This window comes from Epargyreus clarus, unplaced genomic scaffold, assembly GCF_041222505.1.
Source record: "Epargyreus clarus isolate Ecla_fem2 unplaced genomic scaffold, WU_Ecla_fem_2.2 ptg000019l, whole genome shotgun sequence".
Lineage (NCBI taxonomy): Eukaryota > Metazoa > Arthropoda > Insecta > Lepidoptera > Hesperiidae > Epargyreus > Epargyreus clarus.
In genome coordinates, this window is record NW_027332227.1 from 5508969 (window position 1) to 5536704 (window position 27736).

At 36.9% G+C, this 27736-nt stretch overlaps 1 protein-coding gene across 1 annotated transcript; it reads left to right on the forward strand.

Moving 5' to 3' along the window:
- The first annotated feature begins 55 nt into the window (after positions 1-55).
- Positions 56-26370, forward strand: LOC140750468 (uncharacterized). Its single transcript, XM_073084007.1, has 15 exons — positions 56-239; positions 4226-4409; positions 6652-6757; positions 7626-7761; positions 9413-9595; positions 14518-14650; positions 15310-15478; positions 16179-16282; positions 18122-18349; positions 18718-18803; positions 19248-19422; positions 22369-22486; positions 23014-23101; positions 24507-24892; positions 25286-26370. Exons 1-15 carry the CDS (start codon positions 215-217, stop codon positions 25436-25438), a joined length of 2274 nt encoding a protein of 757 aa, XP_072940108.1. The 5' UTR covers positions 56-214; the 3' UTR covers positions 25439-26370.
- Positions 26371-27736: the final 1366 nt, after the last annotated feature.

Sequence of the window (27736 nt, forward strand, 5' to 3'; positions counted from 1 at the left end):
CCCATCATGATATAATGAAAAAAATACAATTATTATTTACACTCTGTGATGACTCTCGTTTGACGTTAGAAATATTTTTTCTTGTGATCGCCCTAGATCGTAACTCGTAAGTATACTTAAATCTTGTGTTGTGAGTTATTTAGGAGTGTGTAGTTATTGTCAATTTCTTTGAATATGTTGTGATAATGTGATATTAGAAAAGTTTAAACAAGAAATGGACACTACTGCAAATCAAAGGGGTGAGTTTATTGTCCTAAATTTTAAAACAGTCTTGTTTGTAAATGAATAACTGTACCTTGCGACATGATTTAGGCTGACGTATGACACCTGCTACGACATCTGATGCATTTATTTGTAATAAGCCAGCTCGCTTGTAATGTTACAACAAAGGTCCAGGTCAAGTTTCTCAAGGTGTCACGTGAGTGAAATTTGTAAGAGCTTGTGACACCCTTCGCCCCTTGAGAATAGGTTTCTAAAATCGCACGCTTTCGCATGTTTAGGCTTAGGTAAACATAGGTATGCAGGTCTCCTTGAGTACTGCCAAGAGCGTGAGTCATTTCCATGGCAATGTGATGTCATATGAATGTAAAGATGCTTATAAACAAAATGTACGATGCCGCGATTCACGTGCTATACTCAAGGTGTGTTTCCAAACAAAGTTAGTTCCATGTACAGAGTAGGATCCTCATGCCTTTATGTCTAGTTCCAACTCTTAAAACAAATTGTTTAGAAAATAACATTGTTTACAAATAAACATTGTAATCTTACAATTGTCTTGAGATCTGTCTTTCTTTTTTTTTAATTTAATGGATTAATGCAGGGGTTCCCAATCTTTTGTAACCCGCGGCGCAGTTACAAGTTTAATATTCTTTCACGGCGCCCTGTGCCCTGTCCTAGCTAACTATTTGAAGAAGACAGTCGAAAGAAATAGGTAACTACAATAATAGTTTAAATTTAAAACACCACAATATGAAATTGTACAATACGTTATTATAAAATAATTTAAACGGAAAACAAGAAGAAAGACTTGAGAAAAAACAAAAATTAAATACGATATGTATTCAGTCAAATCAATGTGAAGGCTGAGCTAAGTGATCTCCGCGCAGTTTTTCAAAGCGGGGAATATCACTTAACACTGCTATTCTCCTTTCTTGCTCCACATTGATCCTTAGCGATATTTGTTCTTTATCACAGCTACATCTGAAAACCCAGCTTCACATAGATATGATGTTGCAAACGGAATGAAAATTTTTAATGCTTTGGATGTTAAATTTGGATATTCATTTTGAATCGATGACCAAAACGCCAATACTTGTGGTGTCCAATGATTAGAGGATCGACTCACGGCGCCCCTCTTTACTTTCTACGGCGCACCAGGGCGCCGCGGCGCACACTTTGGGAACCCCTGGATTAATGGAAGTACTTAAAGCAAGTTTATTAATAAATTAAGGTTGAATTATTTAATTGATATCTGAAAAAATGATTATTTCCTTAAAAACCTCTAAAATTTACCTTGTATATGCATATGGGATATTCCACACAAAAATTAAGAGGGAAGAGAATTCTCTATACATAACATATTAAACCTAGTGAGCAATGATGAAAGCTTGATGATAAACATAGTTTATCTATAACTCTGGATTGGACTCTTCAAGTTTCATCAGTTTTATTAAGTTTCAAAGTACTTACCATATTTTGTATCATAGACCTGGTATGGGTAAGCTTTTTAAATTTGTAAGAGAAATTTAGGAATTTCAACAAAGTTGTGGGCTGTAGGTAGTCACAGGCCATAGTAAATAATAAAAAGGTATACCATGGGTACGCAGCATCAGCCCATGCTGCTCTCTGAAAATAGGTCAACAGAAAAAAGGCCTTTGCTCTCACACCACAGGCATAAGTATAATTTGCCACTCAACTATAATGCAATAAACATAAAATGTCTTCCCTAAAATGAGTTCAGTCTAGATATTAAGCCAATCTAGCTGGCCCATAAGCACCATAGACATGTAAAAACAAGCATACAAACACAAACCCAATCATAGAGAAAAAATATTAAATGGTCATTAAAGCACTAGTCTACTTAGGATCAAAATTGGACCCTCATCATGGGTATTTATATATATGATTAAGTTTTTTATTTAGATCTTGCTATATAACACTGAAAATGTCTTTGCATTTTATAGTGATATTTGAGAATACTAGATTAAAATGGTATGCGTCATTGCAGATTTAATTGACCGCATCATTTTATTCATTAATTACATTCTGATATGTTATAATTATGCCACAGGGTTTTGTTAGAGTTTATCCTTACATTAGCGTTACCACAATTTATATTATATAGTATTAATGTTACTGCCAATTTGGAAATAAATTATGTAGGGCCAATACTGACAGTTCCTATAGTTATTTATATTGGTTAATTGTAATCAAAGTTATTTATATAGTTGTAAATAGAGGAAATTCTAGATAGTTTAATCCAGCCGTGGCAGGTAATGTTTTTCCCATTTACGTATATGTTATATTTTAATAAATTTTAACATATGAAGTGTTAAAAGTATTTGTTTTTTTGTTGTATCTGTATAAATAAATAAAATTGATCCAAATTGGTGGAGTGACATAGGCTCCAGTACATATATTTAAGTACTCGTAGTTTTTGTCTTTATAATAATTACTAGTTAATCAACTTCTGAAAGGGAATAGGTTATTTCTCGTTTATTTGTCAACCAATTTTCTTACTTTTTAATTTCTTACCTGTGGATGAACTTTAGTGTTGTCAATGGAAAAAAAAGGTATACAGATCAAATTACGGCCACCGAGCGAAGTTACTAATAGAAATTTAAAAGTAATTAAGAGTAAAAGATCATCCGTTAAAACATTGTTTATGTCTATATGTATCCCATATCCTCTATAAAAGTTTAATATAAAATGTATGAAGGAGAATTACAAAATATGGTAATTCATTATGTTTCTCTCCATTTTTGGGCATGGTTACATTCTAGAATACAACACATTGAAACATGTTCTGTTACACATCTTTGTAAGCATTATGAAGTAATCTCAGATATGTTAGTTTCTTCACAATGTTAATGGATGAGTTAATCTATTGAAATTATTAGGCTGGGAATATTGAGAGCCATAAAAGTGTATGTTTAGGCACCCTTTATTTTTAACATGGGACAAATTTTATGTTGTTTTGGTAGGAGATACTTTTGGGGTATTTTTATTAATAGCATACATTTTTAACATTATCCTACCGCTAAGGGTCATGTTTTTTGTACGTCTTCTTCTTCTTCTTCTTCAGCCCTTTGTCACCCACTGCTGGATGTAGGTCTTCTCACTCGACTTCCACAAGTCCCGATCTCGCGCTGTCCTCATCCAGCCTCTTCCCACCACTCGTATGATGTCATCGGTCCATCTGGCTGGTTGTCTGCCGACGTTTCTGTGGCCCGTCCGTGGTCTCCATTCTGTGACCTTGAGAGTCCATCTTTCCACCGGTAGACGGCTTACGTGCCCTGCCCATCTCCACTTTAGTGTAGCAATGCTATCCCCTATGTCTACCACCTTTGTCTTCTTTCGTATGGTGACATAGGGTATTCTGTCTTTGAGGGAGATTCCAAGCATTACACGTTCCATGGCTCTTTGAGGCTTTTTTTGTACGTATCTAAGTCTTATTCTTTGGCTTGTCCTACTGCTCAAACAGTTTGACGGATTTTAGCATGTGAGGTATTGTTGAAAGTCATCAATTTGTTTGCTGTTGTTTGTTAGTATCTAATATTATGTTATAGAAATAGATATATAGAATTAGACTAGCTGAGTCGTTCATATTACAATCAAAATATAAGTCATTCAATATGCAATGATATTCATAATTATTTATTTATGTTTTTACCCGACTGCCAAGGAAGGGTTATGTTTTTCGCGCATATCTTGTATCTTTGTCTTTCTTTATTAGCAACAATATTTTGTTATCTTATTACTGTAATGTTATTATTTTAAGCTTTCATTCTTTAAAGTTAACATTGAGTTAATTATATAATTAGTTAAAGAAAAAAAGAAGCCTTTTTGTTTTGAAAGTAGTCACCGTCGCTTATGGACATTTGCAACAACAAAGGAACTACCAATGCAAAAGATTTAGACGGGCGAATTTTATTTTTAATTTACTGTCATTATACAAGTATTATCACAAAGTGATTTCCATGCTAAATAGTACACATTTCAACAGTATCCTGCATAGCCAACTACGCCTATGATGCATCGGAGCCCGACGAGCTGACTATCAGGCCAGGAGATGTGCTCCGGGACGTGGATCAACTGTCGGGCGGGTGGTGGCGCGGCGAACTAAAAGGGCGGCGCGGCATGTTCCCCGACAACTTTGTATCTATACTCACGGAGCAAAATAACACCAGGTATGTAACATTCATATATGTAAGCTCGCGTGTCTGTATAATGAATATATTTCCAAAAAAAGTAGTTGGGAGAATTCAAATCTATCTACTCTATCGGTCTTTATTCTACATGCCGCTTACTAAGATTATCTGTGTCGTGGATTCTTAAGGCAGAATAAAAAAAACACAATCAAAATTCATCATTTGGATGTCTGTATGGCCGGGTCTCGAACCCGGACCCTTTTCTGGCCAGAACAGTACAGAACAATGGACTTCAGGGACCAGGGGCTTCAGGGAAGTTGTATTTGCTGCTTCCTACACAAATACGTCGTGATATAGGTTGGCAAGATGCAATACTCCCCAAAAGTACTCGAAAATTTGCCGCCTCATTAAAATACACTTATTTTCTCTCATCCCTCTTATATACAAGCATGCTATTGTATATTAAACACTGTCTTTGTTTTTAATTCATCGACGTATTATCTTCAAAATAAATGATTATAAGACGTGCTGATAAGCACATAAGTATTTCTTGTAATTGCCTCGTATAAGTACACGCCTACTGCCTCGAGTCTGAATTATTATTTTTTGCTCATATTCAAATTAGCTCAAGAGATGAGTGAAAATATGAATGAGTGGATTTAAATATTTTTTTATGACTTACAACATTATATATTTTTCGATTAGTAGAATAATAATGATTGCTTGCATTATCTAATCAATTGAGATAAGCCCGTGATAAGGTGGTGGCGGCTAGTCAGTTTTGTATGTGCGGCCCCGTATATTTCTGTGCGTATGACTAAACGTTAAGACTTGTATTAAGTTTTAAGTGGAATTTATCTTAACCCGTAACTAAGTCATGGTTTTGTGGTCAACTTGTGGTTTGAGTGGTTCAATGGTGCGATCTTAAAAGTTTCTGTGTCAATTTGAAAAGTTCTGATAGACATTTTATATGAAACCTACAAAAATAAATAAAAGGAGGTGAGATAAAGTCGTGTGTAAGTAGGTAATAAATTTTTAAAACTTTTTATTGTTAATCGTTGTAAACTATTTTGATTGAACTATTTTATATGTGAAAGTGGTGAAATCAAAGTATTTTAATTAGGTACTTGATTACTGAATGATTTAAGAGTAATTATCGTACGATCTTGATAAGTTAATTAATCATTATGTAGTATATTAAACTATCTACTTCAGTATACGTTTTTCTATTGTCTATATTTTTCCTAGTCTTATAAAGTAGGGTTGTTCACATGCGCTCATTTAATAACCAACCCATCTAATGTTTTGTTTTTGCCTACAAATTTTGGACGGATTGAGTATAAATAACGGGTGTTAACCATTCATGATGAGTGTTGACATCTACAAATCATTTTCTTTCCTTGCATTGCTTGATGAATACAGCGTAGGGTAGATGTATGTATATTAACAGGAAATTACTCATTTACTTATTGTTACAAATCCGGCTTTCCTTTAAATTGGATGTCATTTTGTGAATCACTTGTTTGGTCAACATTGTGAATAATACGACAATTGATAGGTGGCAAATGAGTGTGGTTTAACAACCTACATATGTAATAGGTTGCTTTGACTAGCGAAGACACTGACCGCTTTTCACTCTACGTCAAGATTTTTATTTTGCGTCCTCTTAATCGTCATAAGGATCAATTACTTAATACTAAGCAGTATTGTTGAAGTAATTTAATGGTTATTTGTTGTCGACGTGATATCGTGATATTGATATCGTCTGCCATTATTAATTAAATCGTTTTAAACTGAAATATTTTTATTTTCATTCTTGTGCACAGTTTTAATATTGTAAAAAACAAAAAATCAATAAGAAAAATAACTTCGACGATAGGCAGGTGATATGTTGAATATTTAACCGGTACCGACGTATCTGGCATAATAACTAGACATAAATAATAAGATACGGTAGTGTCGTATGTGGCTATTTTTCATAATGTAGGAGTAGCATACGTGCATGTAATCCACCTGGACAATCGACCCCATTTAAGATTAGATTCGTACCTGAGAGGCAACAGATGCGCCACTACTTCTGTGGATTAAGCTGGTATGCCTCGGAAAAGTACGTCTCCCTTGTCACACTCTTCAAACCAGAACACAGCAGCGCTTAACGCTGTTGTTATTAGTCAGAAATAGGTGTGGCGGTGGTGCTGCAGAGGGTTCTACCAACTTCACAATGATTTTTAACCGCTTTATTAAGTTGCGATGTGTTAAAATAAAGGTATTTTGTTATTAGACCAGCCGGCGTGCAGGGCCGCTGCCGCGCCGTGTTCAGCTACCAGCCCGCCAACTCCGATGAGCTGCCGCTGTGCGTCGGCGACGTACTCGAGGTGTTAGGAGAGGTAACTACATAGTATACGAGTAGAGTGTATACAGTCCTTTGTTAGCCCGCAAACCGCAACATTCTGAGGTTATAATAAGTGAATACATAGGTACATACGTACATATTCGTTGTGCAACACTAGGATGCCATTCCTTAGCGACTTAACCGTTATGTTTTGTTAAACGACAATCGAATAGTAATTTTGTGGAGACCCGAGGAGTAGTTCTGAGAGGACAATCATTTGCGGATTGGTAGACTTCATGTATTTTTAAGACTTTAAATTTCTTTCATGCCTGTACGTACGTACTACGGCTTACTCTCGATGTTTTCCTTTAAAGCGTTTACTTTCAAATTATGTGCTAATTATTTTCTAATGTGCAAAAAACGTCAAAAAATCAGGGGTGAATATCCGCGATTTGAACCCTGGACCCCGTATCGTGGTGTGAGATGACGCAATACACTAGGTTGACACTAGGTACTTCGTTAAGCATTTATATCGAAATAGAAGTCGATGGTAGTTTTTGTTAAAAAAATAAGAAGCAAATCTATGATCGGGCATATAATTAACATGCTTTTATTACTCGTAGCTTGGCTTGGATCTATGTGTGCGGTTCATAACTATTCTCTTATAGATAATTGCCAATAGAATGTTTGTAGCATTTAAAATATAAAGCACCCCCCGCTTTTTACTCTGAATTAAATTATTATTTTAATAACTTAATTTTTATTATAATTGTAATGAAAAAATATTTTTTAGTTTTTAGTTCGATTAGCAATAAAAGCGGGCTTTTCTTAGTTTTTTTAAATATTATTTATTTTTCAATACAATCGCGCCATTTTTTACGGACGCTTCAAGAGTTTTCGTTAAACTTAATGTTTTCGTGCAGGTGGAGGAGGGCTGGTGGCAGGGGCGGCGGCAGGGCCGCGTGGGCGTCTTCCCGTCCAACTTCGTGGTGATGCTGGAGCCGCCGCCCGCCCACGCCGCGCCCTTCGAGCCCGCTCCCGCCCTGCCGCCCAAACCGAGTTAGTTTTTTTATTATTATTATTTTATTATATAGTAATAGCAGACGAGCATGCAGTCCATCTGACATGAAGTGGCTACTGCCGCCCATGGACATCTGTAATCAACCTCAGATAGGATTACATATTCCTACCTGAGGTCGGCGACAGAGGCGCCGCTACCCCTGAGGATTAAGCTGGAACGTCTCGGAAAAGTATGTCTCCGTTACCACACCCTTCAAAACGGAACACAGCAGCGCCTAACACTGCTGTTATTAGGCAGAAACAGGTGTGGCGGTGGTGCCGCCGGAGTCGGACCACAAAGGGTTCTACCACTTTCAAATTTGTCAAAGTTGTCACATAACACTCATTATGATATTCATTGTGCCCCGACAGCTTATTACGTTGACATAATTATCGTGTTCATTGTATAAAATTGTTAGGAATAATTTTAAGGCTTGATGTCAGTCATGCCTTGTAAAGTGGCGTTTACCAGCCTCTACGCTACCCTTTCGCTGCCATATGATACTCACACACAAATACTATAATTACAATGTAAGTACATATACGCACTATTTACTGGATGGTCGGAGCCTACGTTGACGTATTACGCCATACAATTGAAATAGAGCTAATTTATATCTTGTTATTTTTCTTTCTATTTACATTAGTCAATCATGCAAATTGATAATAATGAGAGGCAACGAAGATAACCTCTTGTCTTAATTTATATGATAAAAACATAGAATAAGTTATACTTATTTGTAATAATTTTTATATTCTTTATACATTCAAGCAAATTTTAGCAATTTCTTGAGATTTTCTTTTCTTTTGAGAGCGATGCGTGGAGTGTCTCTTTTCGGAATTAGCGATGGACCTAAATGACTGTCATTCGGTGATGAGACTTCTGTCTATTAGTGGGTCAGTAATGGGTTTGCACGGTCATTTTTACCGCGTACGTGCAAAATGTGGAATGAACTTCCTCCTGAGGTATTCCCTCAGGACTATGACATGGGGCTCTTCAAGAGGGGTGTAAAAAGAACTGGTGTTCCAAATGTCCATAGGCGACGGTGACTGCTTTCCATCAGGTAGCCCGTCTGCCTTATCGTAAGGTTAAATATAAAAAAAAAATGGGGCGACGAAGAAGAAACTAGGAAACGACCGATAGATAAAAATAAAATTATGTGTTACGCTACACACACTAAGCCAAACTTAGGGCACTTTTCCGGTCGCGCGTGTTCCCGCCCGCACGCATGCTACTTGCATCTTATTGTGTCATACACACGCATATGGGTCACGAAGGCATTTGGCGAGGTCATTCATGTTAGCGTGTGGCACACGCGTGCAGGTGTAGAAACGCGCGATAGGAAAAGCGCCCGTAACGCGCGTCGGCGCGCAACGTTCGTCTCATGCTGAAACACGCTACAAATTGTTGCCCAAACGCGCTTGACCTTAAATTTTGTCAATGTTATGATTAAAAGTATTAAAATATTGTCAATATTTAAGTTATGCTTGTCTAGATTTTTTTCAAATCACTTGCACATTAAACATTTTTTTCATTTGACTATGTCAGATACTTTAAGTGTCTCATGATCTTTTTTTGTTAATTAACACTGGTAATTCTCTCTTTAAAAACATTCTTAGCTGTAGCTGTAATAAATCGTATTTGTCGTAGTCAAGGAGCAATGTCGCGTGCTGTTCCCGTACGCGGCGGTGAACGAGGACGAGCTGTCGCTGGCGGAGGGCGACGTGGTGACGCTGGTGTCGCGCGACACGTCCGACCGCGGCTGGTGGCGCGGCGAGCTGCACGGCCGCGTCGGGCTCTTCCCGGACAACTTCGTGCAGCTGCTGCCGGCGGGTGAGCGCGCTGTGTGTGTAGCTGTAGGGGGGCGAGCTGTGCCCGGGGCGGGGGACGAGGACGAGCTGTCGCTGGCGGAGGGCGACGTGGTGACGCTGGTGTCGCGCGACACGTCCGACCGCGGCTGGTGGCGCGGCGAGCTGCACGGCCGCGTCGGGCTCTTCCCGGACAACTTCGTGCAGCTGCTGCCGGCGGGTGAGCGCGCTGTGTGTGTAGCTGTAGGGGGGCGAGCTGTGCCCGGGGCGGGGGACGAGGACGAGCTGTCGCTGGCGGAGGGCGACGTGGTGACGCTGGTGTCGCGCGACACGTCCGACCGCGGCTGGTGGCGCGGCGAGCTGCACGGCCGCGTCGGGCTCTTCCCGGACAACTTCGTGCAGCTGCTGCCGGCGGGTGAGCGCGCTGTGTGTGTAGCTGTAGGGGGGCGAGCTGTGCCCGGGGCGGGGGACGAGGACGAGCTGTCGCTGGCGGAGGGCGACGTGGTGACGCTGGTGTCGCGCGACACGTCCGACCGCGGCTGGTGGCGCGGCGAGCTGCACGGCCGCGTCGGGCTCTTCCCGGACAACTTCGTGCAGCTGCTGCCGGCGGGTGAGCGCGCTGTGTGTGTAGCTGTAGGGGGGCGAGCTGTGCCCGGGGCGGGGGACGAGGACGAGCTGTCGCTGGCGGAGGGCGACGTGGTGACGCTGGTGTCGCGCGACACGTCCGACCGCGGCTGGTGGCGCGGCGAGCTGCACGGCCGCGTCGGGCTCTTCCCGGACAACTTCGTGCAGCTGCTGCCGGCGGGTGAGCGCCCTGTGTGTGTAGCTATAGGGGGTCGTGAGCTGTGCCTGCGGCGGTGAGCGAGGACGAGCTCGCTTGCGATTATATACAGGGTGTTTTCCAATGGGCCTTCATGGCTAAATCCGAAACTATAGGATTATCGAAAAATGTTCAGCCTTTTTTCGGAGTTACGAGGCCGATTGTGATAATAACTAAAGCGGTGTTATTCGATATTTTTAAATCTATTAGTCTAGTCGCGAATCGAACGAGTTCATTTTGGAAAAAAATACACCTTGTATCACCGTGCCATGGAATAATGTCGTTTATAAGGACCAAATTCTGGAGAGAAATTATAAATGACGAAGTAAAGGAAAATGCTTATTTTGAAGAAATTGCTATTCCTATATTATAATCTACAATATTAATATCCCGCGTGGCGGAGCGGTTACGCGCAAAGCGTTCTGGGTTCGATTCCCGGCGACGTAGATATCTAAATGAGGAATTTAAATTTCTGTTTTGGGCCTGAGTCTGTGTTTGTCGATGGCACCTAAGACAGGAAAAATCATAAGTTAAGTGTTAATAAGTAACAAGTGTAGTTCCTAGGATTCACTTTAACATTATTACAGCACTTATAAAATTGAAATCAACTATTATAAGATGGCTTTTATCTTTCTAGTAATCAATTGTTGGACTGTATAGCTAATATGTACTGATAAACCATAAGGTTCTGATATCGAGGTTTAGTGGGGCAAGAATTGTCGTGAGTAGTGCTATTTTATTTATTTTACAACGAGCTCAGTCTATTTCACAGATTCTGTTAATACAGAATACCCTAATGGGTATGTTATATTATAAAATATATTTCAGTGTATAATTAAAAACATGTTCTTTGTGTAAGCGAGTATAATGTGATCTTTTGGGGCCTTGTGGCGCCGAGCCTTGGGTACGGGCTCGCTGTGCCTTTAAGTAAATGGAACTGTTCTTGTTTAAAAAATAATTTCAATCGTGGTGTTAGATGTATATAACGCACATTCGGTGTAAAAAACTGATGATATAAAAAGTAATTTTTATACGGCGGAAATAAAAAAATGAATACATGCCTGCATGTAAAGTAAGTATGATTTGAATCTTAGAGAAGAGAAGGGAGAAGCTTCTTAAAAAAGTTCTTTGTTTCTTATATCCTGTGTTCATAAGTTTTAATAAATAAATATTGTAAACACTTAGTAAAACTCTGATTCTGAAGTCTATCCGACATTGATAGAAATGATTCTTACACAGAAATTTTCTATAGATGAGCACTATCAAAGGATTTTTGAAACTTCAATCCCTAACGCAGATAAATATATTAAATGTAATAAAAATAAATAAAAATTTCCTGTTAACATCGATTATGAGGGTCAAAGTGACCTTATCAAAATCGTACGAATTTGTAATATCCGTATATAATAAGCAGTTATATGTTTTGAAATACGATTTCGGTCAATGACACCCGATATGTCTAAAAAAGTATATCATACGAATATCATATTAGGTATTTTTTCTATATACAATAATCGCACCTTTACAATTACAATGAAGAAAGTGCAAAAAATTACACCACTTAACTATTTTAACAATGACTGTGTGTAATTACCGTAAACTCCGCTAGATGGAAGTAGTGTCGATTATGGATTGAGAGGGCATTGAAGGCAACATTCCTGAATCATATGCGTTTTTCTCGAGTGCATGGTATTTGCGTCATTGCGTTCTAAAGATGCAATATATGGAAATAAAAAAGTTATTTTAATACTACGACTGACTGTTGATTATGGGATGTTAATTTCATAAGCTACTCCGTCTTTTCCCTGAGGGTACAGTAGCCCGAAGCCAATATATGGTTACACGAAAGCTAATGTTGACGTTCAAGATTTCTAAATTGATATGTTGAGCATTCACGGGTCGGGTTTAATATTTCCTTACATATTTTTACCCAAATGCCCTCGAATTCTTACGTGCCTAAGATCCCTGGCTTTACTTAAAATGACGCCGTGTATAAGTTTATCTTAGCCTAAGACTAGATTTGGTATTGGTCGCCTTACCGGTCTGACGAAATTTTGTACCGATTACGTTTGATAATTTTCCTATCTTTGTCCTCTTATAATACGGACTCCTGGGGCACACATCTATTTATTTACTCTGAAATTGTTACCGTGGTTTTATATTATTTTTATTCGTATTTCTAAGTACATAAAATAAAAAAAAAGGCTAGGTGAATCATTCTATGATCTAATGTTGTTATGTCGTAATATACTTAGTTACATCTGTCAGTATTTTTATTTCGTCTATTGATGTAGTTATATTAATTCTTACGTTATAAAGTATTACATGCCATATATTGTATAATCTATATTTAAGAACTCTAGCGGATTATAAAGGCCTCGTATAAATTTCAATATAATTTTACCATAACTGCAACTATTCATTTGTTTTAATACGATTTTTGAGAATAGATACAATAAATTTTATAATAACTACAAAAGATTATATTGAAGGGATTATATTTTTATTATTATGGTTATAAAAGATTATTTTTATACGTACTTATAGAACGGGTTGCGTAAAAAAGCCCTATCGGGTAAAATATTCGCGTGCTGCTGATACTAATTATGTTAGTGTTGTCCGCCCACTTATATTAATTTCCACAGAATAGATATGCGGTAGACATACTTTGCAAAACGTTATATTATCATGTTTATGAAAATTACTAAAAGTTATTTCAGTAAAACTTGTTATTAAATAAAATAATGTATGCTCCAAAGGTCACCAAGTTTTCGTGTTGTGGGTGTCACGAAATAAGAGACAATATAAATGTTTAGATCCAAAATATTTAAAGTTATAATTGAAGATTTAAGTACTCAGGAAATCGAACCCGCGATCGCTTGTTCGATAAACCGGCATACCGACTAACATGCCAAAGCAAACATTTGTTTTCTTCTATAGTAGTGTAGTTTAGTCAGAACTGGTGTACTTTTTAGGGTTGGTTACATAATTAATAAGTATATTCATGGTTTGTAGAGCCTAATTACCATTAGGAGGATTGCGTATCTAATTTACATATCGTTTAGAATTACAATGACGTAAGTGCAAAAAGTCTTCAAAGTGTACATACAAAAAACACTTAAAAAGTGCTTGCTATCCAATGCAAAATTTAAGGCAACATTTGCGATTCAAATGTAGTTTTCTCGAGTGCATGGTATTTGGTACTTATGTCTTTTTAATTGTAAAGTTGCAATATATGGTACTTAGTTACATAAAAAACACAGAATCGCGTACCATTTCAATATGTCTCTTCTATGTAATGTCCATTCTGTTAGTGTATTATTCGATGCTTTGCTATTGACATTTCTCATGAAGGTTGAACGAGTCGTGATTTTGCGTAACTTCGCCTCATCGTGGTGTCATAGTGGTTTTATTTTTATACCAACGTTCAGTAAGTTTGTTGATGCAATATTGTATCCGCGTTGGGACGAAATCGATTCTTAATAATACTGAAATGGGAGTAGAAAGTGAGTGATATTCTACCGACACTATTGTTAAACGGTCGTAAATAAGTGTATAATTATGGAATTTGTGATTAAATGATTGTGTTTGCGGATTGTTTTGCGCCATCGTTTATATATATCTATGAGTAATGGTTAACACTGTATTTATAAGCTTAGATGTATTTATTATCCGAGTAGTTAACGGCCTTTCTTCTTAAATATACATTCTAAAAGTTTTGTGTAACTGATATTGTAAGTTTAATACCTATTTATTTTATTAGCAACTAATGTCACGTTCTATTATGTTAACTAATACATTATTATTTAATAGTTCATGTATTACTCATATTATATATCGCAGTTTATATAGGTATGTATTCGGATGTATGTATTTTTTTATATTGTATTTATTATGTTTATGTTATTATTGTTTATGCAAGTATTGTTATCTTAAATTGTTATACATATATCGGTATAATACATATTGACCTTGTGTACATTTCATAACAATTTATTAATATAATTTGTATGCATTTAGTCTGCAGAAAACTTTTTGAAAGCATGAGTATTTTTATTTAATGTGGGATTATAAACATTTGTTTAGTGTTTTGTTGACATTATCACCAGATCCGACCAATAATAAAGTGGCATCGGCACCGGAGGAGGAGAGCAAGCCCGAGCGGCCGCCCTCGAAGGCCAGCAACGCCATCTACCCCGTTCTCAACAAGTATTCGGAAAAGACGGCCTCTGTTAAGGAACTCACCACATCTAAAATTAGGTATGTTTATATTTTCCAATGATTTATTGTATATAATAGTACATTGTAGCATAATAGTCCTTTGTGACCATAATAAATAATGAAATATTTTATAAAATGGATTATTTAATTTAAAAAGGGATCTTTCTTTAAAGAAAAATATATTATTGTAACATTTAATATGATGCAAATTATCGGACAAACGCACAGGATATGACGTCACTATGGGTTTTTCTAAGGGACAGTCCATTTATCTAACCGCATTGTATCGCCCTCTATTAAATCATGTGCCAATTGTATACTTACAACTCAATCACGTGTATATTTCGAGAAAGCTAAAGTGGCGCAGACATTGTTTTCGCGACCTTGCTGAAGCCGGTAAGAGCTCATTAAAAAATCTCTAGAAGATCTGAAAAATTCACGCGAGTGGGATCATTAAACTGTATTTTTTACATGTTCATTATTATACTTAAATTCTTTAAAGAAAATACATAACGTGATTTACACATTGTTTTATTATTTTCGTGCTCCGTATCGTGTACATCTTCATAGTCATTTTAGCGTTTAACTTAGTTTTAATATACGAGTGTCCTATAATTTTAAATTTGACGCAGGACAGAACTAATATAGGATAAAATTCTTGCATCAACTATATAATAGTTTTTTTGTTTGTTTGTCAGTATGCACAAGGAGAGCACGATAAGCAAGGAGAGCAGCACGCACAGTACGGTCACGCACACGAACAAGAGCGAGTCGGAGAAACTCGTGCACAGCAAGACGACCACAGATGGCGCTTTGGACGGACTCAAGTTTTCCGATGACGAAATTTATGCGTCGAAATTTTCTATGGTAAAGAGCAATATTTTTTTTTAAATGTTATCTAGCAATTATTGTAAGAAATCCGACTGCTTAAAAATAATATTATGTAACTGAAAAGGGAAGTAATGAAGCCTATTGCCCTCCCACAATTTAGACGTATCATTATTATAGTATTCTCATGTGTTAAGAACCGTTAAGTATTTTGAGTTAGAGGGCGTGCCAAAAGATAAGACATACACACATACATGGTACATACAACATGCTCAAAAAACATTATGCGCTGTCGGGTAAAAATATACTTGTTAAGATATATTCCTTTCCATAGATAAACTAAAGTGGCTTCTGTATCCTATATAAAATAATTTAAAATATGAGTTATAGAAGCAAATTCAGACGAGATGTATATTATGCGTATACCAGTTATTAAAGTCCATGTAAATATACAGCATTATATAAAGTTTACAGGTTGGTTACAGATACGTTGGTACTTCAGAGAATATCTTATATATACTTATATTATACTTATACAAGTATTTGTATGCGAACAATTTGATATAAAGTACATACATAGGCAATGATCATACACGTTGTGATAAGTGGCAACTGCAGCCCAGAACACCTGTAAATAATCAACTCCAGATAGAATTCTAACGAAACATCTTTAAATAAATACTCTATAATATTACTGGATAATTTAAGTTACTTACAGAATATTTTTTTCTCTTTCTAGCCCAAGAAACCATCAGTGCCACTAAAGAAAAGTCCAACGCCTACCTCAGCGGTAGGTGGCTTGTTCAGTGGTCTGAAGAACAAAATGATGCCTACATCAGACAAGTAAGTGTTCAACTCATAATTGGAAATTATTTTAAAGTATTTTTATTGTATATTAGTGTTACATTATTACTTATTAGTGTGTTCTTTGTGAAGTAAATTATTCAGACCAAAATAAAATAAACTTTAGTACAGTATAAAGATTAAAATTTATGCCGTCTTTTGCTCTTAGTCTATTTATTTGTTTAGTTTTGAGAAGAAGACCACTTTCTAAGGGAACTGTGAAGTGAAAACGTAAAATTAGCCGTAAAGTGGGGTTAGAGTTCACCGAACTTTCTCGTAGTACTAAACATCGTCAGATTTGAATGGCTAATAATTATGAGACTGACGATGCGCTAACAGCATTTGAACGCACAACGGGTAGAGCAAGGTACGAATTCGCCGTGCAGCATTTGTTTCGCTTGTGGCGTCATCAGATTAAAGAAAGGCATGTTTTCAATTGTTTCGAATTAGCGTTGCGTTAAGTTATAAATTAGTTTAGCGTGAAAACGAGTTTAGTTAGGACGTTGATTAAAATGACATGATAAATAACTCAAAAGTACTACTAGAATTCAAAGTGAATAATAAAATTTTCGTAGAAAGTAAAAATTGATATTATAGAAAATTCTTAACAAAATAAAGATATCGTCATTATGTATAAGTCGTAAATATCAAATCAGAAGAAAGTTCGCGTTAATAACAATCGAATTTTTTTTATCATCAGGCCGATCTCAGGTAGTAGGTATTCTAATCTTAATGGTTTTGATTATGTCCACGAGCGGCAATAACCACTTATCATCACGTGGACTGCATGCTCGTTTGCTCCTTTAATATAAACAGAAAACTTTTGATTACAAATATAGGTATTTCAACAAAACTCTGATCATAATTATAATGTTAGTACAAAAATCGATTAAGTAACGTAAACAATGAAACACGGCACGCCCGTTACGACGCCGGTTACGACGTCGGTTGGTGCCTCGGATCAGATTAAAAATGCCAGGACATTGCTGAAATTGTATCTTTTTACCGCACACTGCACATTTTCTTCGCGTATAAAAATAACCTAATCAGTTGTAAATTGACCGCAATTTACTTAGTTGTTGTGAACTGATATCTAGGTGTGGTCCACTGGCTGTAAAATGAGATGGCTAATCAGTCGTGTAATTGCGTAACATAAGAATTTGTAGTAATTACTGTTTCTAAATAATGCTTAGTAATGTAGATCGTATCGAATTGTAAGATTTTCGGTGGATAAGGAAAATGTGATAGGGAGAGGATTGTCGTTTTTTCAGTGAAATGTTTGAAAAATAATGTCTGGGTAGAAGTTTGTAGTGATTTGTGACTACTGACTTACAAATTTCGACTTAATGTAAACAATGTCGATCGCTGATGTGTTCTAGTTTCAATGGATTCGCCATAGAGGTACAATTATGCGTTGTATTCCAGATTAGTTCCCAGGCGTAGCAATGCACCTGGGTCTAATATCTGACAGGGCTGAAATCAGATCTGGGGTTCATTATCAATGTCCATGAGGCGGGGTCGTTTACTCTTAGATAGACTACATGTTATTTTTTATAACTAGAATAGAGTAAGATCCCGTAAGCGCTCAAACTACCTCATTTTATTAAAGTTGTAAGTTTCTCTACGCACTGGTCGCAACTAGCAATTATGCTACCATATGTAGTGAAAATCTGTCGAAAAATTTTTTTTTCGCCGTTGATTAGAACTCACCACCATTGAAACGTTATACTAATAAGCAGAAGCCACTGGCTCTTAGTCCAAAGGCGAGTTACACACAAACTCACATACATACATACATACATACAGATGAAGCTAATAAAAGCGTGTTTCGATTTCCAGAGAGAAGGCGGATAAGACGTCGTCGCTGTCGAGCGGCAGCAGCAACGGCAGCGAGTGGGACCGGCCCGACGGCGCCGCGCCCAGCAAGCCCGCGCCCGCGCCCTCCCCCGCCTCCGCCTCCGCTTCCGCTACCCCTTCCGCCTCTACGCCCGCGCCCGCTGCGACCAACGCTAACACCTTCGATCACGTTGAACGGAACTCCATCCTGAACGATCCTAGAGCTGGCAGGTGTGGATTTATTGTTTTGTATTTCTTAAGTTTATAAGTATAGACATATCTGTAATGACTGTATACGACACCTCAACTTGTTTATAAGATTGAAGTGATAACGAACATGCAGTTAGCTGCTGGTAAGTGATCACGGCTGTCCATGAAAAGCTGCAACCCACTGCCTTATATAGAAGAGGGATTTTATCGGCTATAGAGCCGATCAAAGATTCGTTGCTACTTTTGTAGACAAATACTCTGATATGTGACACAATCGGTCACATGGTCAAATAGCACATTTATTTTTATGAATTACATCCCACATAATTAAATTATCAGTGTTTATGATGTCATAATATTTTTTTTAGTTATTTATTCTGCGATTACAGAGCGAAAGCGCCGCGGCGCCGGCCGCCGAGCCAGGCGTTGCGGGATGATACGCCACAACAGATAGGACTTAGCAATGGTCATGAAGGTATATCCTGTTGTTGTTTTTATTACAATATAAAATATAATAACAAGCTAAAATAAACGGCTGGGCACATTAATTTATACCCCTAAAGTAAATAATTTTATATATTTATTTTTGTCACAAAACTGTGAATTAACTTGCTGTATTCACTTTGCGACCTGCACGCGTGTTGCACGCGTGTCAGGAAAATGATAGGATGCAGGTATCCCTGCATACGCATACGCATTCGAACTAAATTTGCACGGGTCACAAACATGCATGACAGAAAAAGGTCCTTAAAATCGTACGATGGTCAAACGCGGATGATTTAAAAGCCATTGCAATAAAATTTTTACTCAAACCCGCGTGACAGGAAACAGGTCCTTAGGTCATAGTCCATCTCACGGACCAAGCACGAAAAACCACAATAAATTACTCTCCCTTATTAATATTTGTCTCCCTCCCCAGTGCCATCGGACAGGGCGTCCGACAAAGCGGAGGAGATCAAGCCGCGCGCGCGCGAGTGGGAGAAGCACAAGGCGCCGTGGATGGAGGAGCTGAAGCTGAACCAGGCCAAGAAGACCGGCCTCGGCGACGGCAAGCGCTCCGCCTCCGCCGCCGCCGCCGCCGGCAGCACCGACAGGTGGGCGCGACGATCCTAACTAATATTAATATTATTTTTATACTATAAGAGTAGCAGACGACCATGTAGCCCCCAGATAAGATTAGATTCCTACCTGAGCTCGCCCACAAATGCGCCTCTACTTAGGTGCTAGGAGTGTAGGTATATTTTATAATATTTAATATAGTAAAGATATTTAATTATACAGGGTGAATTTTTCAAATAGGCCTTCAGGGCCAAATCCGAAACTATAAGAATTAGCTGAAAGGAGTTACGAGGCCCATTTTGATAAAAACTAAAACTGCATCATTAGTTTTTTAAAATATCTTTTTCCCTAGCCGGGAATCGAACGGGTTCATTTTGAAAAAAAAAATACATCCCCTATGCCCTATATTATTCCTCTATCTGATAGTGTTGCTTATAAGGATCAATTTCTGGGAAGATTACATTCCTTTAGTCCGCGCTAAACTGCTAGTCCGCACTGAAGTTGTTGTGCTCAACTACAAGTACATATATATTCCATAGTAACGTAAGGGCATACGAACGCAGCTATGTACCCGAGGGCGACAGCGAGATATCTACAAGTTGCTATTCGACGCGATTCGTTTCTATATTCAGAGCGGACTAGCAGTTAGCCGCGGACTATACCTGAGCCTGCCCACAAATGCGCCGCTACTTAGGTGCTAGGTATTTGATAACTAGCCAACCCGTGCCCACTTCGTTGGGTGTTAATTATATTTCTGTAATGCAATTATGTTGTGAGAACTAATAGAGTACAACATTTTTGATTAACGTTATGTTCGTCTATACCGAACCGTTTAGTCAGCGCACACCGGTAAAGCATCACATCGTTCCCAATTTCTGCTGACTTGATAAACATATTAGATTATTTTATTTTTAACTTTTTGTTCAGTCTTATTAAAATATAGTCTATGGCACTCCTGAATAGTGTAGCTTTCTGATTGTGAAAGAATTTTCATGATCGGTTCAATATTTCCGAAGATTAGCCCTTACAAACAAACAAACAAAGTTACCAACTTTACCTCGTTATAATATTAGTATAGATTTAATAATATTTAATATAGTAGAGATATTGAATTATATAGTTTCTGATGCGCTGTGGTTGCTGGACATAGTCCTTTGCCAAAATTTATTTGGAGTTTTTCTCTAACAGTTTATAGCACTGGCAATGCCTTTTGGATAGACCTGTATACATGTAATTTTGTAAGATGCTCGTGTAAACTAATCCACCCAATTCAATGTATTAAATTAACATAATTACACCTTATAACTAAACACTAATAAAAAAAACTTTATTTAAACATAAATATAGTTCTTGCAATATGAAAATAAGTTATATAATAAAAAGGTAAAGATATAGGTACATCGCTATACAGGTAATTAAATAAATGTTAACATACTGTTGCATAGATAGGAAGCCATTTCTTCCTAAGATGTTATTAATATGTAACTAATTTTTGTAACAAGATTTGCTGCAATATAATATGAAGCTTTATTTTACATTATATATGTATTTATTATTAGAATGTTATGAAGTTCTGAAGTATATGTAATACTAGAATAAATTAAAAGGGGTTATTCAGATTCTTCAGACAGTTTTAAGGATCAAGGAAATAGGATCAAAAATACTTTAAAGCCACTCATGATTTGATATCGTTATACAAATTTCGTTAAGCATTACTGGCCTATTTATCACGTCATCTGGTTAGTAAAATGGAATAAGTTGTCATAGTACTTCAAGTATGTTAATGAAATTTTCTATTGTCTTAATTCAATAAGAAAAATAATCAACACCTCCCAATACTATTTTGTTTGTAAATATAGATAAGTAATCAAATAGACTTCTAATGGAAGAAAGCCCTTTTGTATCATTATATGGCGCGATTGTTCTAAATAGTGTCATTTCTGCACTCCTTTGTTTTTGCACACTGACGAGAAATTCGTGGACTTATGTAGGTTTATTATCTGTTAGGGATTCACATTTATTACCCGACGACCCGCGTGGCGGAGCGGCCACCATACCGGTCTGACGCGCAAAGGGTCCTGGGTTCGATCCCCGGCCAGACAGATATCTAAATGATGAATTTAGATTTCTGTTTCTGGGTCTGGGTGTTTGTGTATTTGTCTATGTATGTGTCCATGGCACCCACGACACAGGGAATCCTAGTGTGGGGGCTTTGAGTGTAGAAAGCGTTTATTTATTTATTTATTTTATTCTCAATATATGTGTAAAAATATTATAAGTATGTGAAGTTCCGTTTTTGTAGATTATACTGTATATAAGTATTATGTTTATGTATTATATTTTTGAATATTGTGATTTCTCTGTTGTTAACGCCTCACTCGGTAACATCTAGGTCGTTAAGTAGACGACACAAGACCAGCAGCTATTACAGGTAATCCGGGAAACTGGACATTTCTCCGTAGTTTAGCTCAGTGCTTTGACACTACATTTTTATATACTTTAACTATGTTTTATTTCTATATTTTAGTTCTCATATGACATAACCAAGATGTGCTGTAGCCTGTATGTTTATTATATGTATTGGAAGTAATTGTATATGATTTTTTATTTTATTATGTAGTCCATGTCCATTTTAGTTTTTTCTCTCTGACATGTAGGTAAATGTAAACTATTTTAAACATAATTACAAAGGAGGAACATGTAAGTTTAAATTTGTTTTTGATTATTCTCATATGTAAGTCATATTAATGTTGTCATGCAAAACATAATGTAGCTATGAGATGCGGGAATGTTCTCTATATTTAGTGTTTGTATTGCCCTTTGTTTATTAATCTATTACTTTATTAATGTAGATTAAAAGATGAAAATAAATAAAAATGGACATGGTGTACATAATTAGGTAAAATTGATAGTTGTATACATTTTGTCTTGAAATATACATGTGTTTGTGTTCAAGTGTGTATTTGAATATTGGTTTGCAGAATTCTCGATTGTGGCCTTGAAGAAAAGCGAGCGAGCCATTCCATGGAAATGTCAAAGAGTACATCGTCTATTAGCAATAGGATATCAGTTCTAGAGAGTTTGGAGTCCAGTTTAGAGGTGAGAAGAGATGTCTTCACTTGACTTGTTGTAGTGTAATATAGATACTAGAGGGTCATAATGTTATGCAAATTGCCGCTAGGACTCTCTTAAAAATAATCTTATGTTTAACTCAGTGCTGATCCAAAGTAATATTTTTGCTTGTTATTTTAAATAATCTACTTGTTGGTGATCGTAAGTACTTATTATCGTCATCAAAGTCGTATCCTTCGTCAATTTCAACAGCAAAAAATTGTTAGGTTCACTATTTGTGCAGAGTTCTTGGATTTAGGTCACGGTATACTATATGAATAAATCTTGCTATATATTTGTTTGGCCTGAGACAGTACAGAAAGTTAGGCGACCATCGTGATCTGGTTAGACATCATTAAAATTTGTTGGTGTGACAAAATAGTCTTATTAGACATATAGAACTCTTAACTTCTACTTTATATACGCTTGCCTATGGAAACAAGTTCCATACAAACGTACACAGGGTTATAATATAATATGTGTAGTAAGTATACAAGGAACGTATTAATTCTCAGGCGAAGGTGCGCCACTCGCTGGAGGGCCGGCGCGAGCCGCCGTCGCCGCCCGCGCCGCGCCCGCCGCTGCACTCGCCCACCGCCGCCGGTAACCACCGTCTGATATCATTGTAGGGTCCGCGTAAAACTGCTAGTCCGCTCTGAATATACAGGGTGAATTTTTAGGTGGATTAGTATGGCAATGTATGGAAAAATATGTATTTTCTTCAAAATTTTCCTTTTCCTTTAATTTGTCACATAACATTCCTTCACAGAATTTGATCCTTATAAGCGACACTATCATGATGGTGGAATAATATAGAGGGTGTATTTTTTTTAAAAATGAACTCGTTTTATTCCCGGCTAGGGAAAAAGATATTTAAAAAAAATGAATGATGCAGTTTTAGTTTTTATCAAAACCGGCCTCGTAACTCCTTTCAGCATTTTTCGCTAATCCTTATAGTTTCGGATTTGGCCCTGAAGGCCCGTTTTAAAAATTCACCCTGTATAGTCTGATTCAGAATTATGTGTCCAAAATGTAAACAAAAAAATGTCATTGTCAAAATACGATTACAGGTATATAATACCTTAATAAATTAACAATAAACTAAAACTTTAAGAAAGTCAACAAGTAACAAAAATTTAATAACTACATGAAATTTAACAAACGCGCTATGAAAACGAGAAAACATTAGAGTTCGACCACGATCACGAAGATTAATAACATCAACTACGAAACTTAAAAATGGCGGTACAAAAAATGTTTTGGATCCGGATTGTGTTACCAAAATCATATTTTAATTTTCTACCATAAACCTTGTTTTTTATTATTATTACTGTATGGAACGAAATTGAGTTAATATAAATATTGGAAAATATTAATTGATCTTCATTTATTTAGATTATTATTTTATTATCGTTGCATAACTTTAATATCGTCAAAAATAAGAAAGTACGATTGTAATCGTATTTTCTTGATAGGTCAACACCTTCGTTTACATTTTGGACATCTAATTATGAATCGGACTATAGAAATGAATCGCGTCGCCTATTTCAGAGCGGACTAGCAGTTTGGCGCGGACTATACCCCTTTTTCTTTTTGTTTTGTTTATATAGAAGAAATTGTGTAGATAATATAATATTAAAATTGAGGATGATCGAGAGGTTAATATAATATTAACTATTAAATTTAATTAACATTATGTACTTTGCGGGATAGTACAATGCGACCGATGTAGAATATCATTTAAAGACTTGACTACCCTAGTGGCCGTAGCGGTCATCATACCGGCCTGAAGCGCGAAGGGTTCGATGGCCTGTCAGAGATCTGAATGATAAATTTAAACATCTGTTTTGATTTTGGGTGTTTGTGTATTCGTCTATGGCACCCACGATTCAGGGAATCCTAGTGTGAGACGGCGACTGTAGAAAGTGTCGTTATAAAACATTTTAAATGAATACATTTTATCGAATTTAGTATTTTTTTAATTGATATACCTAACGTGTTCTTACAGGTCGAACGCTCACATCGATGTTGGACGAAATAAAGAAGCCGCCGGCACCCGCCCCGCCCACTGCGGTCCGAACCGACCCACCTTCCGCGGCGTCCAATAAACTCGACAAAGTCATAATCAGCTCGGAGAAGATCGAAACCAGCTCGATAAGCAAGCTATCCGGTACCGTAATCGAGTCGAGCCACAAGTCCAGTACGATCGAGCGAACGGAAAAATTGGAGGAAAAGCTCCCAGAGAAGCTTCCAGAGAAGGAGAAGCCGCCTGAGAGTCCGATTGACCTCGGGGAGAGGTCCGCCACGTTGGAGAGAAGGTTGCAACCCCCCAAAGCGGATAAGACGGAGAGGAGCGAGGGAGCCGATGCGTTGATCGCACAGCTTAACGATAGGGTGAGTTGCCTTATAGGGTGATGCAGTCATACAATATCGTATATTATTTTGGTACTATTATAAATTTAGTTTAGTTGTTGAATAAGTTTCATTTACCATGTATATATGTATAATGTGTTCTACTTATATCTTGTATCACCTTTCTTAAAAGACAGATTGTTTTGTTATTAATATGCAGGTACAACGTTCATGCTGTTTTTTGGTTTGAACGGTGTAAATAAGGCAGACACTTATCTGAGGTATTTCTTCTTAGTTATTAGGATTTAAATCGCATTTTTCTTCCACGTATTTATTGGTTGATTTATAATGTCCGCGGAAGAAATTGATCATTTTATATAAGATGATCTAACTGCCAGTTTTTATTGATTTAAATTGATTTTATACTCATTTCAGATTTCAAACTTAGAGAAACTTTTAGAAGTACAAAACGCGAAATTCAACGCTGCCATGGAGCAATTGAAAGCAACGCTGTACGCCGAGGTGGAGAAGCGGCAGGCACTACAGGCCGATATGGAGAAACTGGCGCACTGCGTCACGCAGGTGTAGTCGCACTGCGTCACGCGGGTGTAGTCGCACTGCGACACGCGAATGTAGTCGCACTGCGTCACGCGGGTATAGTTGCACTGCACCATGCGGCTGTAGTCGCGCTACGTCACGCAGGTGTAGTTGACTTCACCATGAGGGTGTAGTCGGACTACGTCACGCACGTGTAGTCGCACTGCTCCATGCGGGTGTCGTTGGGCTACGTCACGCGGGTGTAGTCGCACTGCATCAAGCAGGTGTAGACGCACTGCAGCGCTCGACAGTGTATCGTGAACATTGTGCTGTGCACGCAGTTGTTCTCCATTACGAAGGGCTAAAGTGAATTTACACACATTTTTACACACACACATGAACACACATTGGCGCTCTGGAGTGTAACACGGACCCTGTACTGCGAACGCAGTTAACTCTCCATCACGAAGAGTTACAGTGAAGTAAATGTAAAAATGCATTTTTAATGTTTCTCTTAAATTGTACTTTACGTTGTAACATTCGACACGTTTTCTAAGGCCTACATAATGTAATACGTTCACGCATTTTTTTGCAACTTTCAGTCAACAACGTTTTGTTGTGCAGCATTGTGTATCTTGTATTTAGCTTATCTTTATTCAAGATGTATTATTTTATTTTTTATATTACAATTTTATAGGCTTCGTGGCGCATTTTTAACAAGTAAGTTTAGTTAGTGGCTAATAAATGAATATGACATGTTAATTATTTTTACTTTTAGTTACGCGACGTTGTTGTTCTATATAACCGGGCCAATATTGATAGCGTTACGTTTAATGGTACTTAATCGCTTATACTATTTTAATATTAATGGAATATATTTATGGTACTAAAACTCGTCAGAAGCTATATGTAGTTACGATGTCTTTTTTGTAACCACAACATTTGTTTGCACTTTGTTTTAGTGCAACTGCTACTCGTATAACTAAAACCGATGCGCACTTGTACGTCGTCGTAACATGAAGATATTAAATTTGCCTACCGATGCATCTGTTTATCTTTGGTAATTTACGAAGAAAAATCTGAATTTGAATACTTTCAATTTCAGAAATATATGAATTTTTATGAAGCATATTTTGTAATGTTATCTTAATTTTATTTATTTGCATTCATTTATTTTCTTCCATTATAGTTTGTGCGTCGCCTTATTGCAGTTTTTACCTTAGTCCTAAATTAATGTATCTGCACACTCAGAGGTACCAAATCATAATTTACTAATCATTTGCTATCATGAATAATAAATTGCAATGAATATAATGTAATTCATAAAGAAATCGTGCTGAAACCAATTATATTATTACCTTATGTGCTTAATAATGATTTATGTAAGATGCTCTTGGAGATGAAACTAAGATGCACTGAAGCTTTTTGAGTATTTTTTCTACCTGTTGATGTAAATAATGTTCAAAACGGTTAATTATGACTACAAAATTTGTGCCATTTTATTTGGTTATTGCATGTCGTATAGTCAGCGAGTAATTAAGCGCTTGTATAACGCGAAAAGTATTTCATTATCAGAAGCAGTCGTGTCCACATTTGTGATTTGTACATTCCATAATAATTATAATAATACCATTTATACTTAGTACCGTTCGAGTTTATGCATACGTACACATACGTATATTATGTACGTAGACCTCTTCTGTTAAAAATATATTCTAATAAATATTTAACCAAAGTTTCCTTTCAACTGTACGTATTATAAAAAGAAAACATAAAATATACATCAAGAGCCATATTAATATTGTAGTTAATATATTTTTGTATATGTACAGAAAACTGATATGGGTTATGAATGTTATGATTCAACTTGTACCTTTTTTAAAACATATCTTCATGTTTCTGTTCAGTGTTGTAATAAATCTTCTATTTATTATTGGCTAATGATGAATCCACCTTTACAATGTCGTAATGTAAATATATGTGCTTGGAGGTTAAGCTTATGTTACTATGTAATAAAATATTTACAATTTTTGTAGGAAATGTATCTATTCGACGTCTCTTTGTTTATTATCCTTAATATGTGCACACGCTGTGCAATATTACGAAATTCCGCGAAATTCTTGTAAGGGAGATTGTTAAAATATCAACTTGACATTTTAATGTATCTTCAAACAAGGTGATTTCTGTGTTTGAAATATTTTTAGAACTCAACTGTTTTAGTTAATATGTGATATGTGATAGATGTCGGATGTGCGCTTCATACCACTGTCGTGAGTGAGTATGTAATGTGTAAGTTTTGTATCGTTGTTGATGACAAAAGCTACCAACGTTTTGATAACGTTATTTCAT